The sequence below is a fragment of the Oryctolagus cuniculus genome, chromosome 13 (genome assembly GCF_051225735.1).
Source record: "Oryctolagus cuniculus isolate XC-2025 breed Fujian yellow rabbit chromosome 13, ASM5122573v1, whole genome shotgun sequence".
NCBI classification, from domain to species: Eukaryota; Metazoa; Chordata; class Mammalia; order Lagomorpha; family Leporidae; genus Oryctolagus; species Oryctolagus cuniculus.
Window position 1 is genome coordinate 3,484,071 of NC_142879.1, and position 27,155 is coordinate 3,511,225.

The 27,155-nt window shown below is 39.7% G+C and overlaps 1 protein-coding gene across 3 annotated transcripts in view; it reads right to left on the reverse strand.

Annotated features, from left to right (window-relative positions):
• The window catches only part of TPR (translocated promoter region, nuclear basket protein), a 63,840-nt gene that overhangs the window by 1,063 nt on the left and 35,622 nt on the right, over positions 1 to 27,155 (reverse strand). For 2 of the 3 annotated variants that reach the window (XM_070056234.2, XM_070056230.2), the window contains exons 31-51: positions 26,696 to 26,826; positions 25,606 to 25,816; positions 23,291 to 23,434; positions 22,785 to 22,983; positions 21,101 to 21,306; positions 20,837 to 20,898; positions 19,401 to 19,609; positions 17,261 to 17,533; positions 16,493 to 16,641; positions 15,925 to 16,008; positions 13,220 to 13,420; positions 12,414 to 12,545; positions 12,098 to 12,188; positions 9,469 to 9,650; positions 7,875 to 7,943; positions 7,669 to 7,763; positions 5,820 to 5,926; positions 3,825 to 3,920; positions 3,567 to 3,723; positions 1,792 to 1,910; positions 10 to 105 (exon numbers count right to left, since the gene is read on the reverse strand). In XM_070056234.2, coding sequence (XP_069912335.2) covers positions 10 to 105; positions 1,792 to 1,910; positions 3,567 to 3,723; positions 3,825 to 3,920; positions 5,820 to 5,926; positions 7,669 to 7,763; positions 7,875 to 7,943; positions 9,469 to 9,650; positions 12,098 to 12,188; positions 12,414 to 12,545; positions 13,220 to 13,420; positions 15,925 to 16,008; positions 16,493 to 16,641; positions 17,261 to 17,533; positions 19,401 to 19,609; positions 20,837 to 20,898; positions 21,101 to 21,306; positions 22,785 to 22,983; positions 23,291 to 23,434; positions 25,606 to 25,816; positions 26,696 to 26,826 — 3,013 coding nt within the window. The remainder of the gene's footprint in view (positions 1 to 9; positions 106 to 1,791; positions 1,911 to 3,566; positions 3,724 to 3,824; positions 3,921 to 5,819; positions 5,927 to 7,668; positions 7,764 to 7,874; positions 7,944 to 9,468; positions 9,651 to 12,097; positions 12,189 to 12,413; positions 12,546 to 13,219; positions 13,421 to 15,924; positions 16,009 to 16,492; positions 16,642 to 17,260; positions 17,534 to 19,400; positions 19,610 to 20,836; positions 20,899 to 21,100; positions 21,307 to 22,784; positions 22,984 to 23,290; positions 23,435 to 25,605; positions 25,817 to 26,695; positions 26,827 to 27,155) is intronic. The other variant, XM_070056231.2, reaches the window with a different exon arrangement.

Here is a 27,155-nt window from a genome sequence, read left to right on the forward strand (position 1 = left end):
GAAATTTACCTCTCTGTCTGTTAAACTGACGACCACGGACACCTTGTCTCAACGTTGTCTGAAGTCTGACTCGTCTGAAAGGCTTTGGTTGACTACTGCTGGTATCTAAGAAAAACATTAAGATACAAGAAAAACAATCAAAAAACAGAAAAGCAGTTACAAGGCCAAAAAATCTGCATGGGTAAAATGAGATATGCCCATTTGCTTTCAGTATTTAAGCTTTTTTTCCCCCTTAAATGAAGGTCATTTAACAAAAAAAGGGTAAAAGGTTAAAAAAAAAACCCCAAACTCTTATTTAAGGAAATAAAAATGCTTGCTGCTTTCACTTATTCATTCCACTAATTTAATGAATATTTACTTGGTGATTACACGTGCATCAGACATGGTGCTAAGTGAGGGGAACTTGGCAGGCCTCACAGCGGGTACTTGTGAGCACACCACACTGGCGGTATCTGAGTCTGCTCTTTCTTTGGACACCCCATATCCAATCATTAGCAAAGCCTGCTAGCGCAACTTTAAATCTGTATCCCAGATCTGACCATTTCTTATAACCTTAACTCTACCATCTTGTCTAAACCACTGTCATCTCTTAGTGCAAAGCACTGCAATGGCCTCCAAATTTTCTTTTTTCTGTGCATTGCTTATTTCAGTCTTTCTCTATGACAGCAAAGGCTGGGCTGAAGCCAGAAACTCCATCAGGGTTTCCCCATAAGGGCGACAAGCCCAAGCACTTGGGTCATCTTTTACTGTTTTCCTAAGCACGTTAGCCGGGAGCTGGATCAGAAGTGGAGCAGCTGGAACTCTATCTGGTGGTCACACGGGATGCAGGCATTGCAGGTGGTGCTGTATCCCAAATGCGCCACAATGCTGGCCTCTAATGTTATCTTCTTGGTGACGCTTTTGATGAAACTGCATGGCTAGTATAGATACTCAAATATTAGCTAGCCTATTGCTCATATGGGAAGGTAGAGTGTTTAATATTTTCAAATAAATTTAAAGGCATTATAATTTCAACAGACAATACCATTTCTCATGCAGGCTTTAGTAAGATAAAATTGGTACCAATTCTCCTTCTGAGGAAAGATAATTCTCATAGGATGTCAGACTATAATTAGGGGCACAGAACAGCAGTCATTTTATTATTACTTATTAGCTATGTCACCTTGGAGAACCTTTCTGTGCCTCTGTCTGCAAATCTACACAATGGGGATGCGTATCTACCACAAGAAACTGCTGGTGACAACCCAATGAATCAATGTATGTAAAGGGTATAGAAAGATACATGATAACCCTGTTCAAAGTTGGCTCAAAAATTTGAAACGCCAAACTCTGAAACGGTTTATATCAGTAAAGTTCAACATTTTTATGAAGCAATGGTGCCCCACCTTTCAACCTTCCAAATCGAATCTCATGCGCGACCCTGACCTGTAGAACACATAAAAATAGAAGCTACTCTGGTTCCAACAGAGACAGCAGTATGGCTCTTTATCCTCCTTCTGGAGCACCCACCCCCACTATTCCTGTAGTACCTCTGAAGGCCCGGCAGCTCTACGGGAGACATACTAACAATCCGCTGTCTGAATCAAACAGGTGGAGGTGTGGTGTCTGCATTTCTGACTGCCAGTGTCAATATGAAACGATGTAAATATAAAGCAAGTTTCCTTTAATAACAAAACTTCTCCTTTATGTAATGTATCTTAAAACTCAGAGGAAAAAAAATCATTGATTTGTTACCAATAAAACTGTCTTCTCACACAACTTTGATTTCTAAAAGCAGCACTGCAGCCTTACCTACGGAAGAACTGGAAGGAGGGTCCTGGCTGGTGGACGGGAGATCTGACTCATCAGATGCCTGAACGGGTTCCTCTTCTTGCTGGCTATCGATTTCTAGGCCGGCTTCTGAGCTAATACTAAGAAAGGAGAACAAAATTTGATAAGAAAATATAAAACTGGCTTTAGAATGCATCTTAAATTGTTCTCAAACTCTTTTCGGTATGGCTTATTACTTATATGACCCATAGCAGCCAGGGCTGTTTGGCACACTGGTTAAGAAGCTTGGATGCCCGCATCACATACTAAAATGTCTGGATTTGGATTTGAGTCCTGGCTCTGCTTCTGATTCCAGCTTCCTACTGATGCACACCCTGGGAAGCAGCAAGTGATGGCTCAAATAGGTGCGTCCCTTCCACTCGTGTGGGAGACCCATATGAGGTCCCCAGCTTTGGCTTGGCCCAGCCCCAGACATAAAGGGCATTTTGGGGAGTGAACAGTAGATGGGTAATATGTGTCTTCCAAATAGAAAGCAATAAAAAAATTACTCCAACTCCCTTCTAACTAAAAATTACACGCTCTGATACTGGTAACTCTTATCTCAATTGTAGACGTTTCAATTTAGTTTTTATTTTACTTTTATTGGTTACTTTCTTCCTGTTAACAAGGATGTTCACATTCTTGCTACTCACAGGAAACACGTTATCTAGATTTTCATAAATCCCAGAACAACTTTTAGGGGAGCAGAGTACTAAAGTAATTCATATAGTCACAATTATTAACAGGTCACCAGACCCTTGCCACAGAGTTAGATTAACAGGCTATGGGTATGAAGAGCTGGAATCTGCTCAGTTTTTTCAAGCATACATAAACGCTAACAGTTACTGGTAACAATCAGCAGAGGGCATCTCAGAATTGTGGGCTGCAGTTGAGTACAGGAGAGTGTAAAGAGTGTGGGACGGATGCCAGAGTTTCAAATCCAGGTTGAGCTGGTTATCAGTAGCACAGTCTAAGCTCTGAGTCCAACTGTTACCGTTCGTATAATTTATGGGAGAATCTGTTGCAGGAATACTGTGTGGCTTAGTAATAATATATGTAAAATGTCCTCCACACACGGTATAGAATTAATAGCAGACAGCATTCTCCCCAAGGTTTGTAACCTACCAAACATCAGGCACTAACAGACCTGCATTTCCCCTTATATGCTAGAGTTGACCTACAATTTTTCTAAGATGTTACTAAGCAAGTAAATCCTGGACCTCTACCTAGGAAGTTTGGGTCCTACTTCTAGCCTGCCTCTGACCATGGAGCAGACCAATGTCTCTGTTTTATTAAGTTATCCTGAAAAATACCAGAAAAATATCTAATTTGTACAAAGTCAGTATTTCAGGCATCAAAGTCTTCATATACATAAATAAGGGTGAGAATTACTTGTGAGCCCACTAAGTAGAAAGTAAGTCATTTCTTAACATTCCTGATTTTTATAGAAAGACTCTTTCCTTGAGGGGAAAAGTTCAAGCAGCTGTATCAATGGAAGGGTACCAGTATTTTTAGTGAAATACCTTGTTTTAGCATATATTCATGTGTTTTTCAGGGATATAACAGTTCTAAGAACTATCCTCAATTAAGATCTCAAAGTTCTAAACTGTGTTACTATATTCAAAGTAGTTTTCTAATGTATGGTTTAACTTCTCAGGAGAATGCTACTGAGAATTAAGCATAACAGACTGCTCCCTGGCTCAAGGAAAACAGTTAGATACATCCAAAGAAAGAAAAGAGTACAAATGAACTTTTACCCTTCCGATTCTGCCTCCACAAATACTTCATCTCCATCATCAGCTGCAGCAGTTTCATTTGTGGTGGATAAAGCACCAGTGGATGTTGTCACCATTGGGACAGACTGGGAAGCATGTTCCGAGGCATCAGAGGTGGTACTCTCAGTAAACACAGTCACTTTAGAAAGGAAAGAAGCTTTAACTTCGTGGTTCATTGAATTTTTACCCAGAAGGTATTTCATGAAACGCGAGATCTACTGATGTGCCTTCAAGACCCACCTGGGGCTGCTACTTGCAGAGGAGTCGTGGGAACACTTCGGCCCCCTGACTCTTCTTCGTGAGCCAGGAAGAGGGGTGTTTCATACATTCCTAAACCTAAAGATAATTCTGAATGTTAATGAATGCCAGCTATCAGAAAGAAAAAAAATTAGAGATGTAAAGTTTGTTGAAACCCACAATTTATTCTGTAAAACAAGTCTACCTCTCAAAATTTCAAACAGGATTTACATCCATTCTTTAAACGCCCTAACACTATTTAAAGCAGGCTATTCTTTTTTTTTTTTTTTTAGATTTTTTTTTAATTTGAAAGAGAGTTACAGAGAGGCAGAGGCAGAGAGAGAGAGAGAAAGAAAGAGAGAGAGAGAGAGATCCTCCATCAGCTGGTTCACTCCCCAGATGGCCACAAATGCTGGTGCTGAACCGATCCGATCCGAAGCCAGGAGCTTCTTCCAGGTCTCCAATGTAGGTGCAGTGGCCCAAGGACTTGGGTCATCTTCCACTGCTTTCCCAGGCCATAGCAGAGAGCTGGATTGGAAGTGGAGCAGCCGGGACTTGAACCGGTGCTCATATGGAATGCCGGCACTGCGGGTGGCAGCTTTACCTGCTACGCCACGGCGCTGGCCCCAGCACGTATTCTTCAAAAAGCAATTATTAAAGATGCTCTCAGCAGTTTCGTACATGCTAACTTTATTGAGTAACTACGAACTAGGTATGATGTGAGAATCTACCTCTTACTCAAACTGCAATATATTATTATTTCCCCCTTTTGGTAATAAAACTGAAACTTAAGAAAGTTAACTTTCCTTAAAGTCACAAAAAATCAATGGTAATACTCCAATTTAAGCCCATATCTCAAGTCCAAGAAATCATCCTAACATACAAAGTCATGTAACATTTTAATTTTATATAAAGTTAACTCCCAATTTCACACTAACAGAGGCTTGCTATGTTAGAATTAGCATCCCAAATGATTGGGAGTAGTTTACATCACATGTATTTATTGAGGGATGCAGATTAATCTTTCATTTTGAGATAATGTAAAACATATGCATTTTATATATAAATCTCATGCATAATCAACGCACAGAACGTTAGCATCACAGAAATACAGAGGGTTATATCAACCCCAGCTGAGGATTAAAAGGTAACCAATTCCACAACCAGCATCATTCATATGCAAATAATCAACTCCTCTTTCTTAATTCAGGGATCCTTTTATTCCACATATTTTTAAATGGAATAATGCTGGGGCTGGTGCTGTGGAGTAGTGGGTTCAACCACCACCTGCAGTGCCAGCACCCCCTATGGGTGCCGGTTCACTTCCCAGCTGTTCCACTTCTGATCCAGCTCCCTGCTAATGTGCCTGGGAAGGAAGTAGAAAATTGCCCAAGTCTTTGGGCCCTTGTACTCATGTCGGAGACCAGGAAGAGGTTCTTGGCTTCAGTCTAGCCCAGCTCCGGCTTTTGTGGCATTTGGGGAATGAACCAGCTGATGGAAGATGTATCTCTATCTCTCTGCCTTTCAAATAAAACAAATAAACCTTAAATAAATAAAATAAAATGAATAATATTAAGGGAAGAAAATCCTACCAGTCTTACATGTTGAACTAGAAATGTTCTAAGTACCAAACTATAGGCTGCATCTCTCACCTTTAAAACAGCTGGCAGTGCCTATGTATACTGATGGGTGCAACATATACTCCTGAACACATGCTACATGTGACATCACACCAGGAGCAGGGATACAAATGTAAAAGCCAGTCCTTATGCTCACAGAAGTTACAACTGTTGGGAAGATAAGAATCCTATCTAAGATATAACACTTAGTAGTAGTAAGCATAAAACAAAATTCTCCATAATTTAGCATAGGGATTATTTTCATATCACCTCTAAAAAATTTTTTTAATTGTTCCTACCTCCTTTAAAATCTCATCACAACAGCTTATTAGCAAACATACAAATCCAGGAACTCTAAGAGCTTATTTATGGTATTCACCTCCTTGAGAAGCGAGCTGGCCAAGATCGGAGTGACTAGAACTTGTTTGTGGCATATCTTCAGGTGGCCCAAACCGGAATCTAGGAACACCAGCAACCTGTGGGGAACTAAATGGATAAAAATTAATTTAAGATAAATTTAAACTTAACTCTGTTTAAATCTCAGTGATGTAAATAATATAGGAAGCAAACCTGTGATTTTTATAAAAATAACTTTCAGTTCTCCTAAACTATGCCTCATTTCTTGAATTTGCTGGAAGCAACACAAACTTAATATGAAGTAGGTAGAATAGAGATAGGAGTAACATCATGAGACAAATTAGTGAAATTAATTAATTTATGCTAATGTACTTGAGATATTACCTGATTCTGATTCCACTTCTGTAACTGTTAGGAATAAATTAGTTCTTCATTTGAATTAACAAGTCCACTGTTTATGTCTCCAGCATGACTTCCAGGTGTTTAGGTTGTAGTTAGCTGCTTTCAAGTTGGCTTTCATAATAACACCATAAATGGTGATCAATAAAACTACCAACATCTATACTCTAAATGTGTTAATACAAATTAAGCTCTTTGATTCTCACAATTTATGGGGCAGGAATTATGGCACTGTTACTTCCGTTTTAAAAATGAGGGTACCAGGGCTGGCGCTGTGGCATAGCAGGCAGGTAAAGCCACTGCCTGCTCCACTTCCAATCCAGTTCTCTGCTATGGCCTGGGAACACAGTCTTTGGGCCATTGCACCTGCATGGGAGACCTGGAAGAAGCTCCTGGCTCCTGGCTCCTGGCTCCTTGGGCCTCTGAACACATGTGGGAGACCCAGAAGCTCCTGGCTCCTGACTTCGGATCGGATCAGCTCCAGCCATTGCGCCATCTGAGGAGTGAACCAGCAGATGGAAGATCGACCTGACTCTACCTCTTTCTGTAAGCTTTCAAATAAATAAAAATAAATCTTAAAAAAAAAAAAAAAAATGAGGGTACCCAGGAACAGAGAACCTAAGGAGCTTGGTACACTGGTAAATGGCAGAACCCAGGGTCTACAAAGCATTTTGACTCTAAAGAACCTGCTCTTAACAACTGTTATATTGCTTTTAAATCTAAAATTTTTTTTTTAAAGATTCTTTATTTGAAAGAGTTACGGAGAGGGAGAAAGAGAGGTAGAGAAAGAGAGAAAGAAAGAGAGGGAGGGAGGGAGGTGGGTAGGTCTTCCACCTGCTAGTTCACTCCCCAATTAGCCACAATGGCTGGAGCTGTGCCTATCCGAAGCCAGAAGCTTCTTCCAGGTCTTCCACGTAGGTGTAGGGGCCCAAGCACTTGGGCCACCTTCTGCTGCTATCCCAGGCCACAGCAGAGAGCTGGATTGGATGTAGAGCAGCCAGGTCTTGGACTGGTGCCCATATGGGATGCCAACACTGCAGGCGGTGGCTCAACCCGCTATGCCACAGTGCTGGCCCCTAAATATAATTTTTTTAAAAATAAAAATTAATCTTTTATGACTTTTTATCCATTGGTCTATGGACATGTCCAGAGAATTTTAAAATTTAAAAAATTTTAAATGTGCAATGTGACATTTTAACACTTGTAAACAATTTTAAATGATCAGATCAGGGTAACTGGTGTTATCTGTCACTTCAAAACATTTATCATTTGTGTTGGGAACATTCAAAGTCATCTCTAGTACCTATTTTTGTGATACAAATGTTTCATTCATTTCTGAATAATTTTCCCTAACGTGACACCCTCAGCCCTCCTACCCCAAGGGGATATTAGTGTTTGGCAGAACAAATAATGAAATCAATAAAATGAACATGGAAGTAGGAAGATTATATGTTTTTCTTTCACTAACTTACTGAATCGCTTCAGCAAATCCATCAGTGCGATGTGGCACCACAAGAGTTGGAGTACTTGGAACAGTTCTGTCTTCGTCGTCAAAAAAATGCTGCTGCTAAACAGAGAGACAGGGCAGGAGTTCCAGGTGCATTCCAGAGCATGCTGTGAGCCACGCAAACACATGCTGAACAAATGAATTACTTCCACAAGGCGGGTAGGCACTTACCATGCCACCTATTCCTGGAGTCAACTGAAGCCCACGCCCTACAGACTGCCTCCGTGTCATCTGAATTCTCTGTATGCCAAGAAAGGAATCACATTTGTTTTAAGGAATTAGGCAATGAAACAGTATCAAAAGATACAGCTTACTATGTTGGCAATAAAAGTAACTGGAAATCTGAGCAGATACGTGATCATCAGGTTATTTTCTCAAGAATAACTGCCACAAAATCAGTGAGAAATTTTTAATCACACAGACTACAATATTAACAGAAAACATTTTACTAACCAACAGATAAAACATTAACTGATATTTAAATGAAAAACAATCTATGGATGTGAAGGGATTCATTTCCTATCTCACTGAAAATGTGGACAGATGCTTGTGGATCTTAAGGGGTGATTAAACTTCGACATTCAAATGGCAGTGTTTGACTTCTCATAAATTGTTTCCTGGTTATTTCTAAATTTATCCAATTATATACAACTCATTAATTTCGTAAATACTTTTTATTTGTTACAGAAAGAAAGAAGGACAAAGTGATTATCTTCCATCGGCTAGCTGGCTCACTTCACAAATGTCCAAAACACCAAGGCGTTGTCAGCAGATGCCAGCCGCTAGGAACTGATCCAGGTCTCCCAGGGGACCCAAGCACTTGAGCCAGCACCAGCTGCCGCCTCTGAGGGTGTGCATTAGCAGGAAGCTGGAATTAGAAGTGGAGCCAGGACTCAAACCCAGGCACTTCAATATGGAAGGCAGGCATCTCAAAGAGCATACATCTTAACTGCTGTGCCAAATGCCTGACCTCATTCATTAATTTAAAAAATGGAAATAATCTGTGATCAAATGAGTTCCTTAAGTAGAACAGAAATGTCCTTATTTTTTTTGTATGTGCTTTTATATGTGCTTCTTGGAGAAACAAGTTGTCAAAACAAGTAGTGAGCTGCGAGCACGTCACCTGTAGAAATACTAACCATAATTTTATTTGCTGTGACCTATTCATTTTAATTTGTATTTAACGTTTAATAACTTTGCCTTTACAGTGCACTCAATGTATGAAATAAGTTTCAAGGATATCAGATTAGTTTCAGTTCAACACATTTTATAAAGCCATGTCAAACATTAAAAAGTTCATTCAGGGGCCAGCGCCGTGGTGTAGTGGGTTAAGCCACTGCCTGCAGCACCAGCATCCCATATGGATGCTGGTTGAAGTCCCAGCTGCTCCTCTTCTGATCCAGCTCTCTGCGTATGGCCTGGGAAAGCAGTGGAAGATGGTCCAAGTTCTTGGTCCCCTGCACCCATGTGGGAGACCCAGAAAAAGCTTCTGGCTTCAGATTGGCCCAGTCCCAGCTGTTGTGGCCATATGGGGAGTGAACCAGAAGATGGAAGACCTCTCTCTCTCTTTCTCTGTAACCCTACCTCTCAAATAAATAAATGAATCTTAAAAAAAAAAAAAAAAAAAGTTTATTTCATTCTGGAAAAAAAAAAAAAAAACCAAGAAAAAAAAAAAAAAAGAAACAGGAGTGTCTCGGAAAGGGACAAATCAAGATTTTTAAAGAGCTCATTCTCTTGGATGACCAGCACCCAGTACTTCCACTACCTGGACTGGTGGTCCCAGCTCCTGTGGGGGAGCATGAATGGTCAGTCGAGGGGGGAGGGGGTGTGGTGGGCGTCGTGGGGACTGGGGTGCTCGAGGGGCTTGTCTTTCAGATGCGGATGACGGCTGCTGTTCTCTAGAAATCTCCTGGGAAAAGGACTCTGCCGGACCTGTATTCCCATCACCTACGGGAGAAGAGATGCTCACTTTTACACTGACCACAAAATAGCTTAAGAGAAACCCTGCAAGTGTGAATCTCACCGTTAGGAATGTTCACCTCACAACTATTTTCACGACTACAAGGTGTGGGGGGAAAGAACACAGGCTCCAGACTCACAGACAGTGGAGTCTCCCACGATCAGCTGTGGGGCCTCAGGCAAGTACCTGAAGATTTCAAATGCTGGACATAAAGCACTTACCTCAACAAGTGACCAGCATTTAATAATGGTGGCTTCTATCCTCCTTTATAGAGTGGGCAAATTACCCAGAAGTCGGGCCAACGAGGCCTTAATTAACAAACAGGGAGGAGGAGATTGGGCAAATGCTTTCCGAGGAAACTTTATATTCTAGTTTTCCTGAATTCAAATTTCAATGGCTCTTCAAATGTTAACAGCTTCTATGCACACTGCAGAAACAACAGAAGCTGTCTTCCATGATGAAAAGTTGAACAGGGTATCACAGAATCAGATCCTTGGTATAATATGAATGACCTTGGTGAAGCCACTATAATGTGATTTAGATTCTTCACTGATACCTAAACCTAGGTTTAGGGTTGTAACACATTACAAGTTGCTCATAAAAGCATTCAAGTAACCTTTAGCAATGTGCCAAATCCATCCACTAACTAAACTACTACATCTATTGTTTGATACACTGACTCCCCCTAAAAAAGAAGAAAAAAACGAAAGAAGGGAGAGCAGGGAGAGAGGAAGACAAAGTCTCCTCCAAGTATGCAGTAAGCTCCTATCCTGTATCTGGAAAAAACCCAAAAAACTCAATGTCTTCCCATTAGTCTATCTATATAGTTTTACTATTGAATCACTACTGATGCTGACTCAGTACTATTACCCATGAAACCAACAATGCTGTACCAGATGATCAGTAATTCTTTAAAACACATTTGAAGGGTCAGTGCTTGGCTACAGTGGGGGTAAGCAAATGCTTTAGATTGGCATCCTATGAGCACTGGTTCGAGTTCTGGTCACTCCACTTCTGATTAAGCTCCCTACTAAGGTGCATGGGAAAGCACTGGAAGGGGGCAAGCACTCGGTCTCCCTGGGAGACCTGAATGGAGTTCTGGACCAGTCCCAGCTGTTGTAGCTATTTACAGAGAGAACCAGAGGGTGGAAGGTCTGTCAGTCTCTCCCTCTAACTCTGCCTTCCAAATAAATAAATATATTCTTAAACATATAAAACATATTTTAAAATAATAGAAAATAAAATAATTTTCCCTAATTTTCATAACCCCCCAATACCTACTAATTTTCAGTGAACCTGTAGGACCTATTTTTTCAAAGATTTAACAACATTCATACTACACTGATAATAAAATTGTTTTTCCCCTACTAGAAAACCAGGCAATATTGGAAAGCTTCAATATTCACAAATTTTGAAACATGCAGCTTGATGAGACTGACCTCTTCTGGTTGTAAGCTGTTATTCCTGTTAGAAGCCCTTGATTTAATTTTCCCACTCACTAATAGCAACAGTAACATATGGCACTTAAAATAATTTAGAGATCTCAAAATGTTTGAATTTTACAGCCATTCAATGAGTTAATATAATGATACCTAACAGCCATAAATATAGACTTCTATGAGCAGAATGGCAATAAAAGTGAGTTAAGAATCAATCCTGTTTGCCAATTTTTATTAAATATGGTTTTTAAATTTTTAAAAAAATTGCTTATTGGGGCCAGCACTGTGGCTAGTGTGTAAAGCCACTGTCTGCAGCGCCAGCATCTCATATGGGTGCTGGTTTGAATCCCGATTGCTCCACTTCTGATCCAGCTTTCTGCTATGGCCTGGGAAAGCAGCAGAAGGTGGCTCAAATCCTTGAGCTCCTGCACCTGCGTGGGAGACCCAGAAGAAGCTCCTGGCTCCTGGTTTCAGATTGGCGCAGCTCTGGCCATTGCGGCCAATTGGGGAGTGAATCATCGGATGGAAGACCTCCCTCCCTCCCTTCCTCCCTCCTCCCTCCCTCCCTCCCTCCCTCCCCCTCTCTCTCTCTAACAAAAATTGTTTGTTTATTTGAGAGGCAGAGAGACAAAGTGTGAAAGAGATACAAAGAGTCAGCTCCCATCTGCTGTTTCACACTTCCCCAATGCCTGCAACAGCTGGCGCTGCACTAGGCCAAAGCCAGGAGCCAGGAACCCAGCATGGGTCTCCTATGTGGGTGGCAGGGAAGCGAGTACTGGAGCCATCACTGCTGCCTCCCAGCGAAGCCGGAAGCAGCAGCAGAGCGAGACTCAAACCCAGACACTGTAGTATGGCATGTGGGCATCCCAAGAGCATCTTAGTCACCAGGGCGAACACCTACCCACTGTGTTTTATTACCTAAATAGTAACAATGCAATTCTAGTTTAGAAAACATTACCAAAAATGTTGAATTATACAAAATGCAAATATCTCACCGCTGTTTTGAGAATCAGCAGCTCTCTGATTACTCTCACCTCCACCCATACTTTCTTCTGTTTCTGTACCCGGATCAGTCCCCTCACCACCCTAAGAACAAAATGTGATGACTTAAGCTTAAATACATCACGAGTATCTTTTAAGAAAAGACGCAATAACAAACAAAACCAAACCACAGCAAAAACCAATAAAACAAACTTCAAAACTATAAAAAATTTTAGTGTCCTGAAAATAAAGGCCTTTCTATATCTCTGGAAAATAACAAGTTTTCTAGGCAAGCTCTTGAAGAAAATGGTCAGAATTCTAGCCTGTTACCTCGGCATCATCAGCTTCATAGCCGTCATTACCGTCTGCACTACCAGTTCCTTCATTACTATCTTCACCCTCGTCTCCCATCCCTGTGTCATCTTCATCATCATCATCATCTTCCTCATCCTCTTCATAGTCCTGGTAGAAAAATCCCCAAGTATAAATAAAGATGTAGGATGTGGCCCATACGTCCTGCACATCGTGACAACACACTTCCGTCAGGACAGAGTTGTCCCGAGAGTTGTGTGTGATCAGGTCAGTGGCACCAAATACCTCAACTTGTACACCCACCAGAATTAGCACAACAACAATCACTTCTGAATGCTAATTATTTGCATGAGATCAAAGTATCAAGGAGTCCATTTTTAATTCCAAATTTAAAGAGTTGAGGGAAAAATGGCACAATTATATTTTACAGTTTTTTAAAAGGTTGCTTTATTAATGAAAATCTCAAATAGAAGCTGTCAACATAAGACTGAATTCTAAAATAAGATACAAAATTTTAACAAAAATATACTTCATTAAGCTACGTATGCTACAAATTACTTCTGAAGTGGACTATGGGGTTTTAAGGAAAAACAAACAAACAAAAAACCTAAAACATCCAGTTTTTTCTTCTTTATCTCCAAAAACTATAGTGCTTTCAATTTCACTTAAAAATGAGATTGTGTTGATTTATCAGGACATAGAAAAAAAAATGATGTATTGAAACAGACTCAGGATTTAGTAGTCAATGTATGAACGCCAGGATTTGGGCACTTTCATCAAACAGTTTAAAAACACTGGATAATTTTAAACTAAATTTATATTACCTCATGTTCTCCATCATTTTCATCCTCCTCCTCCTCTTCATCATCACTATCAATTACAATGACATCATCTCCTTTGCCTTGACCATCCTGGGATGAAGTAGTTGTCTGCTGATCTGTCTGAAGTGGGCCCAGATCTATTTGGAGAGATTGAGAGGTTTCTTCGCTGTCTTCCATGGGTGTATAATCTCCCTGGGTGACTCCCTTTGTAAATACACCAAAAATTTGAAAATTAGATAGGAAGAAATCAAATATACTTAAAAGTTTTGGTGAGATATTATAGGTCAAAGTAAAGACTAAAGAATGGATTGGTAGCATTTTATATATACAACTGCAAAAATAGAATTTGAAATATACACTAATGCAGATAAGCTTTTTGATTTCTTCATTGTCTTCCTACAAAAGAGTATTTTCTAAATCTTACTGGATAACACTCCAATGAGAAAACATTATGTACATATACCTATATTTACTATTAAAGTAATTCTTGCTCAATCTATTCCCATAATTCTATCTTGTTAGCTACTAAAATAAACCATTGTTTCTATTTTTATGTCTTAAAAATTTTTTTTCTTTAAAGATTTATTTATTTGAAAGTCAGAGTTACACAGAGAGAGGAGAGGCAGAGAGAGAGAGAGAGAGAGAGAGAGAGAGAGAGAGAGAGCGCGCGCGCGCGAGAGCGAGCGAGTGAGGGAGGAAGGGAGGGGTCTTCCATCCGATGGTTCATTCCCCAACTGGCTGCAATGGTCAGAGCTGCGCCAATCCAAAGCCAGGAGCCAGGAGCTTCTTCCAGGTCTCCCACTCAGGTGCAGGGGCCCAAGGACTTGGGCCACCTTCTGCTGCTTTCCCAGGCCATAGCAGAGAGATGGATCGGAAGTGGAGCAGCCGGGTCTTGAACCAGCGCCCATAAGGGATGCTGAAGCTTCAGGCCAGGGTGTTAACCCGCTGTGTCACAGCACCGGCCCCTTATGCATTAAAAATTTCAACTAACATTTATACCTGTATATTTTTATAGGGTATAGTGTAGTATTTCAACACCCAGGCAGCATAAACTTTTAAATCAGGGAATTGGCACTTTGATTTCCTTCTCTTCTAGTTCTTCATAGAGTACATGATCATGAACAGTAGTCAACCCACCGTGCTGCTGAACACTAGAAAGTCTTTGATGTAATTGTGTTTTGGTACCCATTATCTAACTTCCTTGTCTCCCAACCCCTTCCCGGTATCCATAAATTTCTACTCTAAGTTCAGCTGGACTTTAAAGAATATTCCGTAAGAGACAGAATATGCAGTTAATTGTCTGTCTCTGTTTCCACTTATGATATGATAATGACCTCCAGTTCTATCCATTTTATACACTATTATTTTTACTTTTTTCCTGATAGTTACTATAAAGCTTTATACTGTATCTTCTTTTTGGCTAAGTACTCCATACAAATCAAATTTTTACATAAGCCAGCAACAGTGTCTTTTGAACTAAGACATTCCAGAAAATTATGTATATCATAATGGAAGAGATGAGTAAGTCATATCCTAATAAAAAATGTGCCTCAAACTGACATGCTTATTTCATGAAAAGCAACATTTATGAAGAACATATGCTTCATCATCAGAAAACAGAAGACATAGCTGCAACTCATTCAGTAGTGTGAGCATGGTGGAGTGGGAAGCCAAGTGGCACAAGTCACAGACTACTGCCAATCTCAAGAAAATGCTTTTCCTGTAAGATTTTAGAATAATTTAGTAAAGTCTGGAAATACAATAGAAATTCACATATGATCTCAAATTGTTTTTATGTTCCTCAGATGTATAAGACAGATGTCATCATGTATGATGTCATCAAGAATTTTCTTTTGTGTTTTTAGTCAAGAAAAATAACTTAAGAAATGAGTAGCTTCAGATAATTGTTTAATTTTACACAAGATCAGAATAAAATTATCCTCAAGTTATTCAGAAACTATTCATTTAAGCTTAAGAGTAGAGCTAGAAACTAAACAGCCTGAGCTCAGATGCTGTGTGAACTTGGGTCTATATTAGCTATTAAATACAAATGTCTTAGAACAAAACTGGTATTTATGAGTTCTGTGGTAAGTATTAAAAGTTAATAATTAGTATTATGTATGAATTCTCTCATCTTGCAAGGCAGATGATGAGAAAAAAAAGGAGCAACATTTCAAAAGTCTAATTTATCGCTGATAACTTCTTCAGGTACATTATAATACTAAAATTTAAGTTACATTTTTGCAACAAGTAGAACAACTGAGAATGAGTGAGATATAGCCACACAGCTTCAAGTGGTAGAACTAAGAACCCAGTGTTTTGCAGCTTCAGAGTCTACGCTCTTAGCCTTTGGAGGAGCCTGAAAGGAGAGTTCAAAAGCTGAAGAAGTGTACAAATGCATCTGCTTCCACGGGTTCATTTTGTAAGGAACACAATACTGGACAGCCAGTGGGGCATCATGGATTAACTCAGTGTTCAATCAGCACTCTGGGCCTTCCGAATAACTACAACTCTGCACTTGGAAATCTGTGCTTTGTAGGAGCAAAATCATTCCTTTAAAGGCAGTATACCTATAGGAGTAAAATAAAGCAGAAAGTGTACCGGTTCATTTTAAATATTTCACTGATCTAAAACAAGTTAAAAGGTTTCAATTTGTTAAAGCTAATTTCATTAATCAAAAATTTGTTATTGTCAATGTTTGTTCTTACTTCTCCAATGGAATCTTGAGAATCCTGGTTATACACTTGTGGCTCTACCTCCCCATCAGTACTTTCTTCTGCCATAGCTTCTTCCTGAATCACAATACATAAGTATGATTAACAGTACCAATGCAGTGGACAGTTACCCATTCTGTGAGAATTCTCAATAAAACAAAACTCAAACTGATAATTTTATGAAGCTATGTATCAGAAATATTAAAATAACACACATAAAATTTCATATCTTAAGTCCTAAATATTTGATTTGAAAACCTAATTATAATTTACGTTTAACAAACAAAGTAAAAGAATGTAATTCTGGATAATCTTAGAAAAAGATGGTAGATAATAGTCTAAAATGTGCATGCATGAACTTGCTTTGAATTAAGAAGTAACTTTGAAATGGGATTCAACTTATATTTTTCTAAGTTTTTTACTGAAATGGGAATGGGGATGTCAGTGGAAACTGCAATAAGTTCAAGACAGTGAGAGTTTTCCAGACAAGGCATTTTTACCCCAGAGTGTTTTTTGCACTGAATTATCACTGAAAGCATGAGTCAGCAGAAAGTCAGCATACCTCAGTTCCCACAGGTGTCACGCTTTTCAGCTTCTTCGGAAGAGGCATTTCTACTGTATCATCAGAGACTTGGTCTGGTGCTTCTATGGCATTATCCTCTTCTTCTTCACGTGTGCGCTTTGGCAAAGAAGAACTTGGAGTGGCCGAAACTTTGAAGTTACATAATTGAAATCTTGAATTAGAGCATGATAACAACTGCATTTTACACAAAGAATTTCAAAAACATTTTTAAAATTAGCAAAGGTGGTCATTTAACTAAAAGAGGACATAGTAACCAGGTTACTGGTTATTGAGATCCTGGATCAATGTCCATTATCATAATCTGTTCTTGCTAATAATGTGTAAACAAAGGGCAGCTTATATTCTGAGTCAGTGGTTTTATAAAACCTAAACTGTGGTTAATAAAACCACTTTTACAGTAAAAATCTGATTCACTATGATTGTACTGGTAACTGCTATTCACAAGTTTCAATACATAAAACCTAGGGCTACTTGAATGAATAAGTCACACTATAAATTGTTACATGGGTGTCTCTCAGACCCAGGACCTGCATTAAGTTACCAGTATATTTTGGGTTGCTGAATTCATCACTTAGCTGCCTCCCACAGTGTGCAATAGAAGAAATGCTGGAATTCAGAGCAGATCTAGGACTCAAACCCAGGCACACTCAAACCCACACACACGATATGGGATGTCGGTGTCCTAAGTGGTGTCTTAACCACTGTACCAAATGCCTACCCTTAAATTCATTTTAAAATTAATCTTACCAGTGCCAAACACTGCTGTGGAAGTAGAAGGCCGCTCAACTGGTGAACTCTGAACAACCTCTACTATGTTGGGAGACAGCTCCTGATTTGCAGGTTCAATTTGAGGATGACTCTGTTGAGTGGGTTGTACGAAGGCTGTAGCCTGTGTCTGTTGCTGAACAGTTAAAATGGGCTGAGAGATGGAAGGCTGGACATTAGGGCTTGTGGAACGAACAGATCCACTTGTGCTGCCAAATACTGGAACATGTTCAACAGGCCCCTCTGACTGCATAGCTGAAAAACAATATTTAGTATGTCACCTACTTTTACCACAGATTATTTTTCCCTATCCTCTTATATTTTGTAGCTATTTGTTTACATTTCTCACCACTTATCAGACAAAAATACTATGGGTAAAGGTAATGTATTAGTCATTTTTAAAACTATTTATTTTTTATTTTTTTGAGGCAGAGACACAAAAATAGGAGAAAAGAGAAAGACAGTGCATGCGCATGTGAGCAAGAGAGGGGTTCCATCTGTTTGCTCACTTCTAAATGCCTCTGACAGCTGTGGCCGACCTAAAGCCCAAGTTGAGAGCTGGGAACTGAAGCCAAAGGTTTTACATGGGATGGCAGAATCCAATTAACTGGGTCACCACACAAGTTATAAGAGTCAGGAACCGGAAATAAGCTTGAACCCAGGCACTACAATATGGGATGCTGGTGTCTTACCCATTAGGCCAAATGCCTGCCCCAGTATCATGTAGTAAATTGCTGACTACATTAACTAAGTAAGTATCCGGAACTATTTTTTGCATGCATTATCCCACTTAAAGCATGACCAAATAAAACTAATCAAATTGAAAAACCCAAAGTCAAACCTGAAGTTTTTATTAAGCAACATTTTATTTTTAATTGACATAAAACAAACATTAAGCTTAAACTGGAATACACAGGTCCTTGAAAAAGTTTCTGGAAAAATGGAATTAAAAGTTTTTCTTATTTTGGCAAAAAACTTATAATACCTGTTTTTTCACGTAACTCATTGTTCCATGACATTTTTGACTGATAATTATTTTAATGAATGCACCTGCTGTACTTTCACAGCACACACACGTATCTTACACATGAAAAATGTACTGGACTCTGACACTTGGATGGGCATGCGGTGCAGCAGGCTGCGGACTTCAGGTGCCTGCATCCTGTATCAGAGTTTGAGTCCTGGCTCCTCTGTTCCCAATCTAGCTTCCTGCTAATGTGCACCTTGGGAGGTGGTGATGGCTCCATTACTTGGGTCCCTGCCACGCACATGGGAGACTTGGATGAGTTCCAGGTTCTGTGCTCGGGCCTGGCACATCCTCGGCTACTTTAGGCATTTAGGGGAGTGAGCCAACAGATGGGTGATCTTTATTTCTCTTTCAATGTCTATGATGAATAACAAAATGCCATGGGAACAAGCCAGAGAAAGCAACCAACAAAACGGTCAGATTCAGTGAAAAATGACACTTGGGTTGAACCAATGATTTAATATGGTTTTTCAAAGTGGATTTCATATCATCTTTATTAGAAGCGAAAAAAATACTGTTCCTAGAAGAGCATGCTATAAACTTATAGGGGTGGGAGTTGGCATTGAGATATAGCAGGTAAAACCACCTCCTATGACTCTGGCATCCCACAAGGGTGCTGGTTTGAGTCCCAGCTGCCCCACTTCTGATCCAGTTGCCTGCTAATGGCCTGAGAAAAGCAATGGAAGATGGCACAAGTGTTTACACTCCTGCCACCCATGTGGAAGACTAGGAAGAAGTTCCTGGTTCCTGACATTGGCTTGGCCCAGCCCTATTTGTTGTTGCCATTTTGGGAGTGAACCAGCGGATGGAAGAGATCTCTCTCTCCCTAAGTCTTTCAAATAAATAATTACTAATTAAAAAAAAAAATCAGAGTGTATTTTTCCTTTTCTGTTTAAAAACAAACATAGCAAGAAAGGTAGTGAAGGACATAATCTGATGCATTAACAAGTATCTCAGGAATCATGTACTTCAAAATATCACCAACTCATTTTTACAGTGCCTGACTTAAGCTTCAGTGGATGCTTCATGTACCCCCGAGGTTACTGTCATCTTTTCTCTGAAATCTAAAACAGTTGGTCAATCATCTGTACTAACCTTCTTGTGATTCCACCTGTGTGGTGGGCATCACTGTAGCTGTTGGGGTGGTAGTAGGGTTTGTGACGGTCGCAGGTGTGACCATTGGACGGATGCTAGCCCTGGGTGTTGACTTATTCCCAGCCATAGCTGCAGCTGTCACTTTACTTGGAGTAGACACAACAGGAGTTGGCTTAATATTGGCTGTTGGTGGGTCTGACGTGCTGGCACTTACAGAGGAGAAAATGGAAGAGTAGTGACTCATAAAAACTACTAAAATATTGCTTATAAAATACACACACTCTACCAAAAACAAAACATTAATATTTTCCTAAAGTAGGTTTATGGCCAGGTTAAGGTTTAACAGAGTTCAGACCTTATGAAATTTTTCTAAACATTGTTTTGGGCAGATTTCTGGCAGATTTAAAGTGAGTACCTGACAAATTTAGTGAAAGGGGCTGGCGTTGTGGTTTAACAGGTAAAGCTACTGCTTGCAACCCCAGCATCCTATATGGGTGCTGGTTCATATCCTGGCTGCTCCACTTCCAACCCAGCTCCCTGCTAATAGCCTGGGAAAAGCAGCAGAAGATGGCCCATGTTTGGCTCCCTTCCATCCACATGGAGACCTGGATGAAGCTCTTGGCTTCTGCCTGGCTAAGCCCTGGCTGTCCAGGCCACTTGGGGAGTGAACAGGAGGATAAAAGATTTCTCTGCTACTCTGACTGCTTTCAACATAAATAAATCAATCTTTACCAAAAAAAGCAAACTGTTTCAAAACGTTTGAATTTAAGCATTAAAAATGGGTTGAGGGAGGGTGTTGTAGTGCAGTGGTGTAAGCTGGGGTTTGAGATGCCCACATTCCACAATCAAGTGTTTGTATGTGAGTCCAGCCTGTTTCAGATCCACGCACCTTGGAAGGCAGCACATGATGACAATCATGTGGGAAACCTAGATGGAGCTGCTGGTCCCTGACTTCCGCCTGGTCCAGCCCTATGTTACAAGAATCTGGGAATGAACCAGCAGACGGAAAACGTATTTCTTTGAAATAAACAAACATAAAAAAAAAAAAAAAAAAAAAAAAAAAAAAAAAAAAACCTGTGCAGAGAATGTTCTGGTGTGTATCCTTACAAAGTAGAATGTATCTGACTGTTAAAAGCCTGAACCTCAACCTCATCAGCCTGTTTTTCATAATTGTCATCATGCAATATCACAGGGCAATTGGTAGTAACCTATCTCAGAAACCAATCACAAACTCCAAGATGAGATTTTCTCTGTGACAAAGGTCTACCCCATAGGGCACACGGTAGGCTGAACACAAGAGCAGCAACTAACTGACATAGCTTTTGGATAAACAGTTCTTCAGGATCTAGTTTTATAATACATCCTTCTCTATTTTCTCCCTAATGATCACAGGTCTTCCTTGAACTTCAGAAACAGTGAAAAGAACTAAAACTCACATTCCTCTTTCGCCAGAAGCTGGAGTCGTTTTCAATGTGATCTGCCTCTGTTGTTCTGGGACCTATAAGGGGAAAAATACTGATTTTTGTGTCTATTCCAGAAAAAGTCACTAAATAATGCCATCAAGATCTTTTATAATTGCCAATTCTCCCTGTATACTTTGAACTTCAGGCAAAATTCACTGCGACAAAGCCGCCCAAGTCACCAGCACTTTTAGTTAAAATGTACAAAGACCTGCCCTTTCAGCAGAATGCCATACTCACCTTATTAGTGGGTTCCTGAGGCTCATCCCGCTGCTCAAGGTGTCTCTCCTGATGCTCCCTGAGTTCTCTTTCCAGGCGACTAATTCGACCTTCATACTGGGACTTAAGGGCAGTCATGCGAACGTCCAATTCATCTTTCTGCTGATCTAAGGCTCCATTCCTTTGTTTAAGTTCCTCATTTTCTTTAGTTAACTGATCTTTCACACCTAAAGCAACAATATGATTATATTAATACTATAACCAAACACTGGAAACATTTACATGTTTACTTGGCACACAAACCTTCTACAACTAGACCTCACCATCTGTACTAGTTCATATATTAGGCATCTCAATGAACAAAGTTCTAAACACAACCATGTTGATTACTTCTATCTAAAGTATACTTATTCCAACACAAAGTAATTCTAATTACTTTTCCTAATTAAAATTTCAAAAAGCTGAAGAATCTTAATTGGCAGTAGTTTTTATTTGGACTTTAATATCTCTATTATTATAACGGGTTATTAATTTTTCATTTCATATAATAGGATTTATTAAATGTTCAATAACTATTTCTTGAAATAAGCAGTTGGGACACTATCCTGGAGATCATGGGGCAAGTGCAATGGTGCAGGTTAAGCGGCCTGGGACACCTGCAACCCACATCCAAGGGCTGGTTCCAGTTCTAGCTCCTCTGCTTCCAATCCAGCTTCCTGCCAATGTGCTGGGGAATAGTAGATGAAGGCCCAAGTACTTGGGTCCCTGCTACACACATGGGAGACCCATTGGAGTTCCTGCCTGGTTCCTGGCCTAGCCTTGGCTGTTGTGGCCATTTGGAGAGTGAACTGGTAAATGGAGGATCTTTTTCTCTGCCACTCTGCCTTTCAAATAAATAAAAACAGTTCACAATAAAATATACCAAGGAGGGGCTGGCGCCATGGCTCACTTGATTAATCCTCTGCCTGAGGCGCCAGCATCCCATCTGTGTGCCGGGTTCTAGTCCCGGTTGCTCCTCTTCCAGTCCAGCTCTCTGCTGTGGCCTGGGAAGGCAGTGGAGGATGGTCCAAGTGCCTGGGCCCCTGCACCCACATGGGAGACCAGGAGGAAGCATCTAGCTCCTGGCTTCGGATTGGCGTAGCTCCAGCCATAGAGGCCATTTGGGGGTTGAACCAATGGAAGGAAGAAGACCTTTCTCTCTGTCTCTCTCTCTCTAACTCTATCTGTCAAATAAAAAAAAAATACCAAGGAATATTCATCATCTGAAGACTGCTAATAAACCTAACATTTAAACCATACACACACAAAAACCATTTACAGCATTTACTTTTTTCTTTCCTATTTATAAAAACATTTTTAAAAAAGATTTTTTTATTTGAAGTGCAGTTAGAGAGAGAGGAGAACAGACACAGAGATCTTTTGCTGGTTTACTCCCCAAATGGCTGTTGCAAGGGCTAGGGCGGGCCTTGGCTGAGCCAGGAGCCTGGATCTTTACTTCTTCCAGGACTCCCATGTGGGTGCAAGGGCCCAGCACATGGGCCATCTTCTGCTGCTTTTCCCAGTTTCATTAGCAGGGAGCTGTACTGCAAGTGGAGCAGCCAGAGGCTTAACCTGCTATGCCACAATGCCAGTTTAATCTTTAGCCTGTGTCACATGATCCAATTTTTACTATCAATTTCAATACTTGAAGTAAATAGAAATTTACCAGCTAAGTGTGCAATTTTTGATTTTGCTGCTACAATAGCCTTTCTTGTTTTTTCTTCCTTTTCAGTTATCTGCTGTCGGAGCTGCTCTTCCTGTGTGGTTCTGTCCTGAAGATCCTGACGGAGTCGGGACAGTTCAGACTGAAGCTGAACAGTCTGCTCCTGAAGATTTCTTGCCTCTGTCTCTTTTTCTGATAATGTCTTTTAAAGGAAAAGAAAGCATTAACCATGGAATGTAACTGTGTCCTATAGATTTAAAATTTATCACTAATCTTAAATTACATTGAAATATAATAAATACTTCCATAAAAATGGTTCAAATCAAAAAGTGGATACCTGAAGATGACTGAACACTGTTTATAAGTGTGAGCCATTCAAAGTTAAGACGGTTGAAAGATTTCCATTCCCATATGATAAGGTAAAGTGCCAGTGTTCAACCCACATTTCTTTAGGTATGTAAGATGGAAAGATTAGGGACTGATGCTTTTCATTGCTCTCACACCCATACCTTCTGCAGATTCTCTACTTGATTCTCAAGTGATTTTGACTTTGTTTCAGCTTGGTTGAGGGTTTCCTTGAGCTCCTGCATTTCCTGCATTGAGACATGCTGTTCCTGATGGTCTCCAGAAGACTGAGCTGAAGTCTCCATGACCTAAGATGACGAACAGTAATTATGTACCTACAAAATTTTATTTCTGCATGCTTATCTAAGAAAATAATCACTATTAAGTAGATATTTGCTTTGAGGGTACTAAAAAAGGAATTTTCTATTTAAAAATTACTTAATTATTCTGAAAGGGAGAGAGAGGGAAAGAACTCCAGTCCTCTGGTTGAATGAAAGAGAAAGGGACGGCCGGCGCTGTGGCTCACTAGGCTAATCCTCCGCCTTGCGGCGCTGGCACACCGGGTTCTAGTCCTGGTTGGGGCGCCGGATTCTGTCCCGGTTGCCCCTCTTCCAGGCCAACTCTCTGCTGTGGCCAGGGAGTGCAATGGAGGATGGCCCAAGTGCTTGGGCCCTGCACCCCATGGGAGACCAGGATAAGTACCTGGCTCCTGCCTTTGGATCAGCGCAGTGCGCCAGCTGCGGCAGCCACTGGAGGGTGAACCAACGGCAAAAGGAAGACCTTTGTCTCCGTCTCTCTCTCTCACTGTCCACTCTGCCTGAAAAAAAAAAAAAAAAAGAGGTGGGGAGGAGGGGAGAGAAAAGAGAAAGAGAATCATTGGTTCATTCCCCAAAGGTCTTCCAGCTAGGCCAAGATACAGCTGGGAGGAAATAACATAGTTCAGGTCGACCAACTGTGTGGCAGGAACTCAATTACTTGAGAAATCACCTGGTGCCTCTTAGTGTCAGCATTGGCAGGAAGCTAGAGTCATGAGCCAGAGCAGGTATTCAAATTAAGTTCCCCAATATGGAATACAGGTTAACTGTTAGGCTGAATGTTCACTCTACCCACAAAATGAATTTTCCATGGAACTTTATTGTCCCAAAATGGTCTCCCACTTAAGTTATTAGTTAATCAAACTGATGATGCACTACAATTTGTGATAGGATTATATTTTCATAATAATGAATCAAGTGAAAATTTAGAGTATAAAAGAACACATGCAAGGGCTAGAATTGTGTAGCAAGTTAAGCCACATCCTGCAATGCCAGCATCCCATATGGGCCAGTTCAAATCCTGGCTGCTCCACTTGTGATCCAGCTCCCTGCTGATGTGCCTGGGAAAGCAGCAGCCGAAGGCCCAGGTCCCCGGGCCCCTGTACCCACGTGGGAGACCTGGATAAAGCTCCTGACTTCTGCATGGCTGAGCCCTGGCTACTGCAGTCATTTGGTGGGTGAACCAGCAGACGGAAGATCTGTCTCTCCCTCTCTGTAACTTTGCCTTTCAAATAAATAAAATAAAAACCTCTTAAAAAATACATGCAAACATGTTTTCTCTAGAAAAACAACAAATACATGTAAAGAAAAGCATAAAAGTGCTAACTTGTTAGCACTACAAGGTAAACATTTTGCATTTTTTTCTTTATTTTCTAATCTAATGTATGAAAAATGCCCAGGTTCCTTACTTTTAGGAATTGAAAACAAGATGTAAGAATCAAAATGTAACAAAGACTTTAAAGCTCTTTTTGATAGGCCCTAAACATAAACAAAACTTCACAGAGCTTGATTAATTATAAAAAGCTACCACTTTTTGGTGCCAATGTGGCATGGCAGGTAGAGTAGCTCCCCGTGACATCAGCATCACATATGGGCACCAGTTCATGTTCCAACTGCCCCACTTCCAATCCAGCTCCCTGCTAATGGTCTGTGAAAAGCAGAAGATGGTCCATGTGTTTGAGTCCCTGCCACCCACATAGAAGACCGAAATGTAGCTCATAGCTCATAGCTCCTGGCTCCTGGTTCAGCCTGGCCAAGCCCTGGACCTTGCAAGCCCTCTGAGGAGAGAATCGGTGTACGAGAGATTTCTTCTTGCCTGTCCCCCACTCTTTGTAATTTTCTCAAATAAAAAAAAAACACACCAAAATGTACCACTTTTTGAGGTATAAAATTTAAATTAGCAATGAGTTTATGAGAATGTAATTCTGAAAAGGGACAGTATAAAAATTTGGAAATTGAACTAAAGCACCTAGCATTTACCAAAATTTGTTTGTGCTTATAATGTACTTTTCGATATATTATAGAACTAATGTGAAACCAAATAAAGATTATCATGTAAGCTCAAAAATGAGTTTAGACTCTAAAAAACAGTAATATTCAAAATTCTATAAGAAAAAGGATTTTTGTAACATTAACTCATTTTTTAAACAAACCCTCCAAAATACCTTATCCTGCTGTGCTTTCAGTTCTTCGTACTGAGTCTTATATCTGCGTCCAATTTTCTTCACTTGAGTAATAGTTTTAACTTTTTCTTGGATATCAATTATTTTGGCATCTAAATCCTTCTGAATAGTTTCCTTTTCAGTTCTTATTTTATTTAAATCCTCCTTCAGACTCTGGATTAAATTCTGGTTGTTAGTTAAGGATGCATTCGATCTTTAACAAATGGAGTAAAGGAAAAAGACTAAATGAGACTTTGCTTCAAAATTTAAAATACCTCAATTTATGCTTAAATTGCTTTGCTTAAGTAAGTTTTTATTAATAAAAAATTCTTAAAAAAACACCAAAACTCAATCTACAGACACTTCCTTCAGGAAGATCACATTACATTAAGTTTACATGTCCATTTTAGAGGCGAGAATAACTGCGCTGTAAGTGGTCAACTAACATTTGAAACTTTACAGTCAATCAAATAACAGCACCCAAATTTAAATTCTGATAGGCTTGAGAGCAAAAGCTGCACTCTTTCTGCTACACTGGGTGTTGTTAAACTTTTTCTGTAAAGGGTCAGATGCAATAAATACTAATCTTCGCTGTATTTTTTTTAAACAAAGGTTTAAAAATGTAGAAATTATTCTTTGCCTACAGGTTGTATAAAAACAACTCATGAGCCATGATGTGGACAAGTAACACTAAACTTAAAAAGGTAAAAACAGAAACATTAATCTTAATATTTAATTCTTATATTTTAAAGAGTAATACTTAACTGTATGCCTATCAGAAAATTTTGAACTGAAAACTTGCCTTAAAGACTGATGAATACAAGCTAATTACCAAAAGGAAAATAAGAAAACCTAGTCATAAAAGTTATTGAGTGTTTAGAAAATAAATTTACTTTTAGATTTATACTATGTGGCTAGGCATAGTATTAAATCATGGCTTCACAAATACCATGGAAATAGAGTGAGAGCCACATATGAGGAATTTCATGTTTTCTAAAACTTGAAAGTCATGAAGCATCTGGGGAATCGTATAAAGAGCAGAAATCAACTTTTCAAGGATTTCATATACGATTTAAAGCTTATTTCCACATACCTTGCAATTTCAGCTTTCAGTCTCCCAACTTCTTCAGTCAACTGTTGAATACGCTTAGTATGAACTTCCTTTTCAGAAAGGAGCTTCCGATATTCTTCTGTATCTGGATCTTTCTGTTGACTTACTAGATGCTGGATGGCAAAAATTTATATTTTGGCTTTTTAGATTTTATGAAATAAATGTGCTTTAACAGAATAATTATGCTTATTTACATCAGGTGCTCTGCATATAAAATGAGCAAGTACCAAATTCTGAGATGTTAAGATAAAACATTTTTTTTTTTAAGCTAAGAAGTCTAGGAAAAAAGGAAGAGGGATAAAAAATCAAATGTCATTAACTGTTGATTATTTTTTCAGAGTTATGAACAAACGTTTTAGGTTAGTTCAATGAAGCCAAATAAAAGGATCCAAAGAATCTAAAAGCTTTTAATTTTAAATATCTAATTTCATACAAATAACTT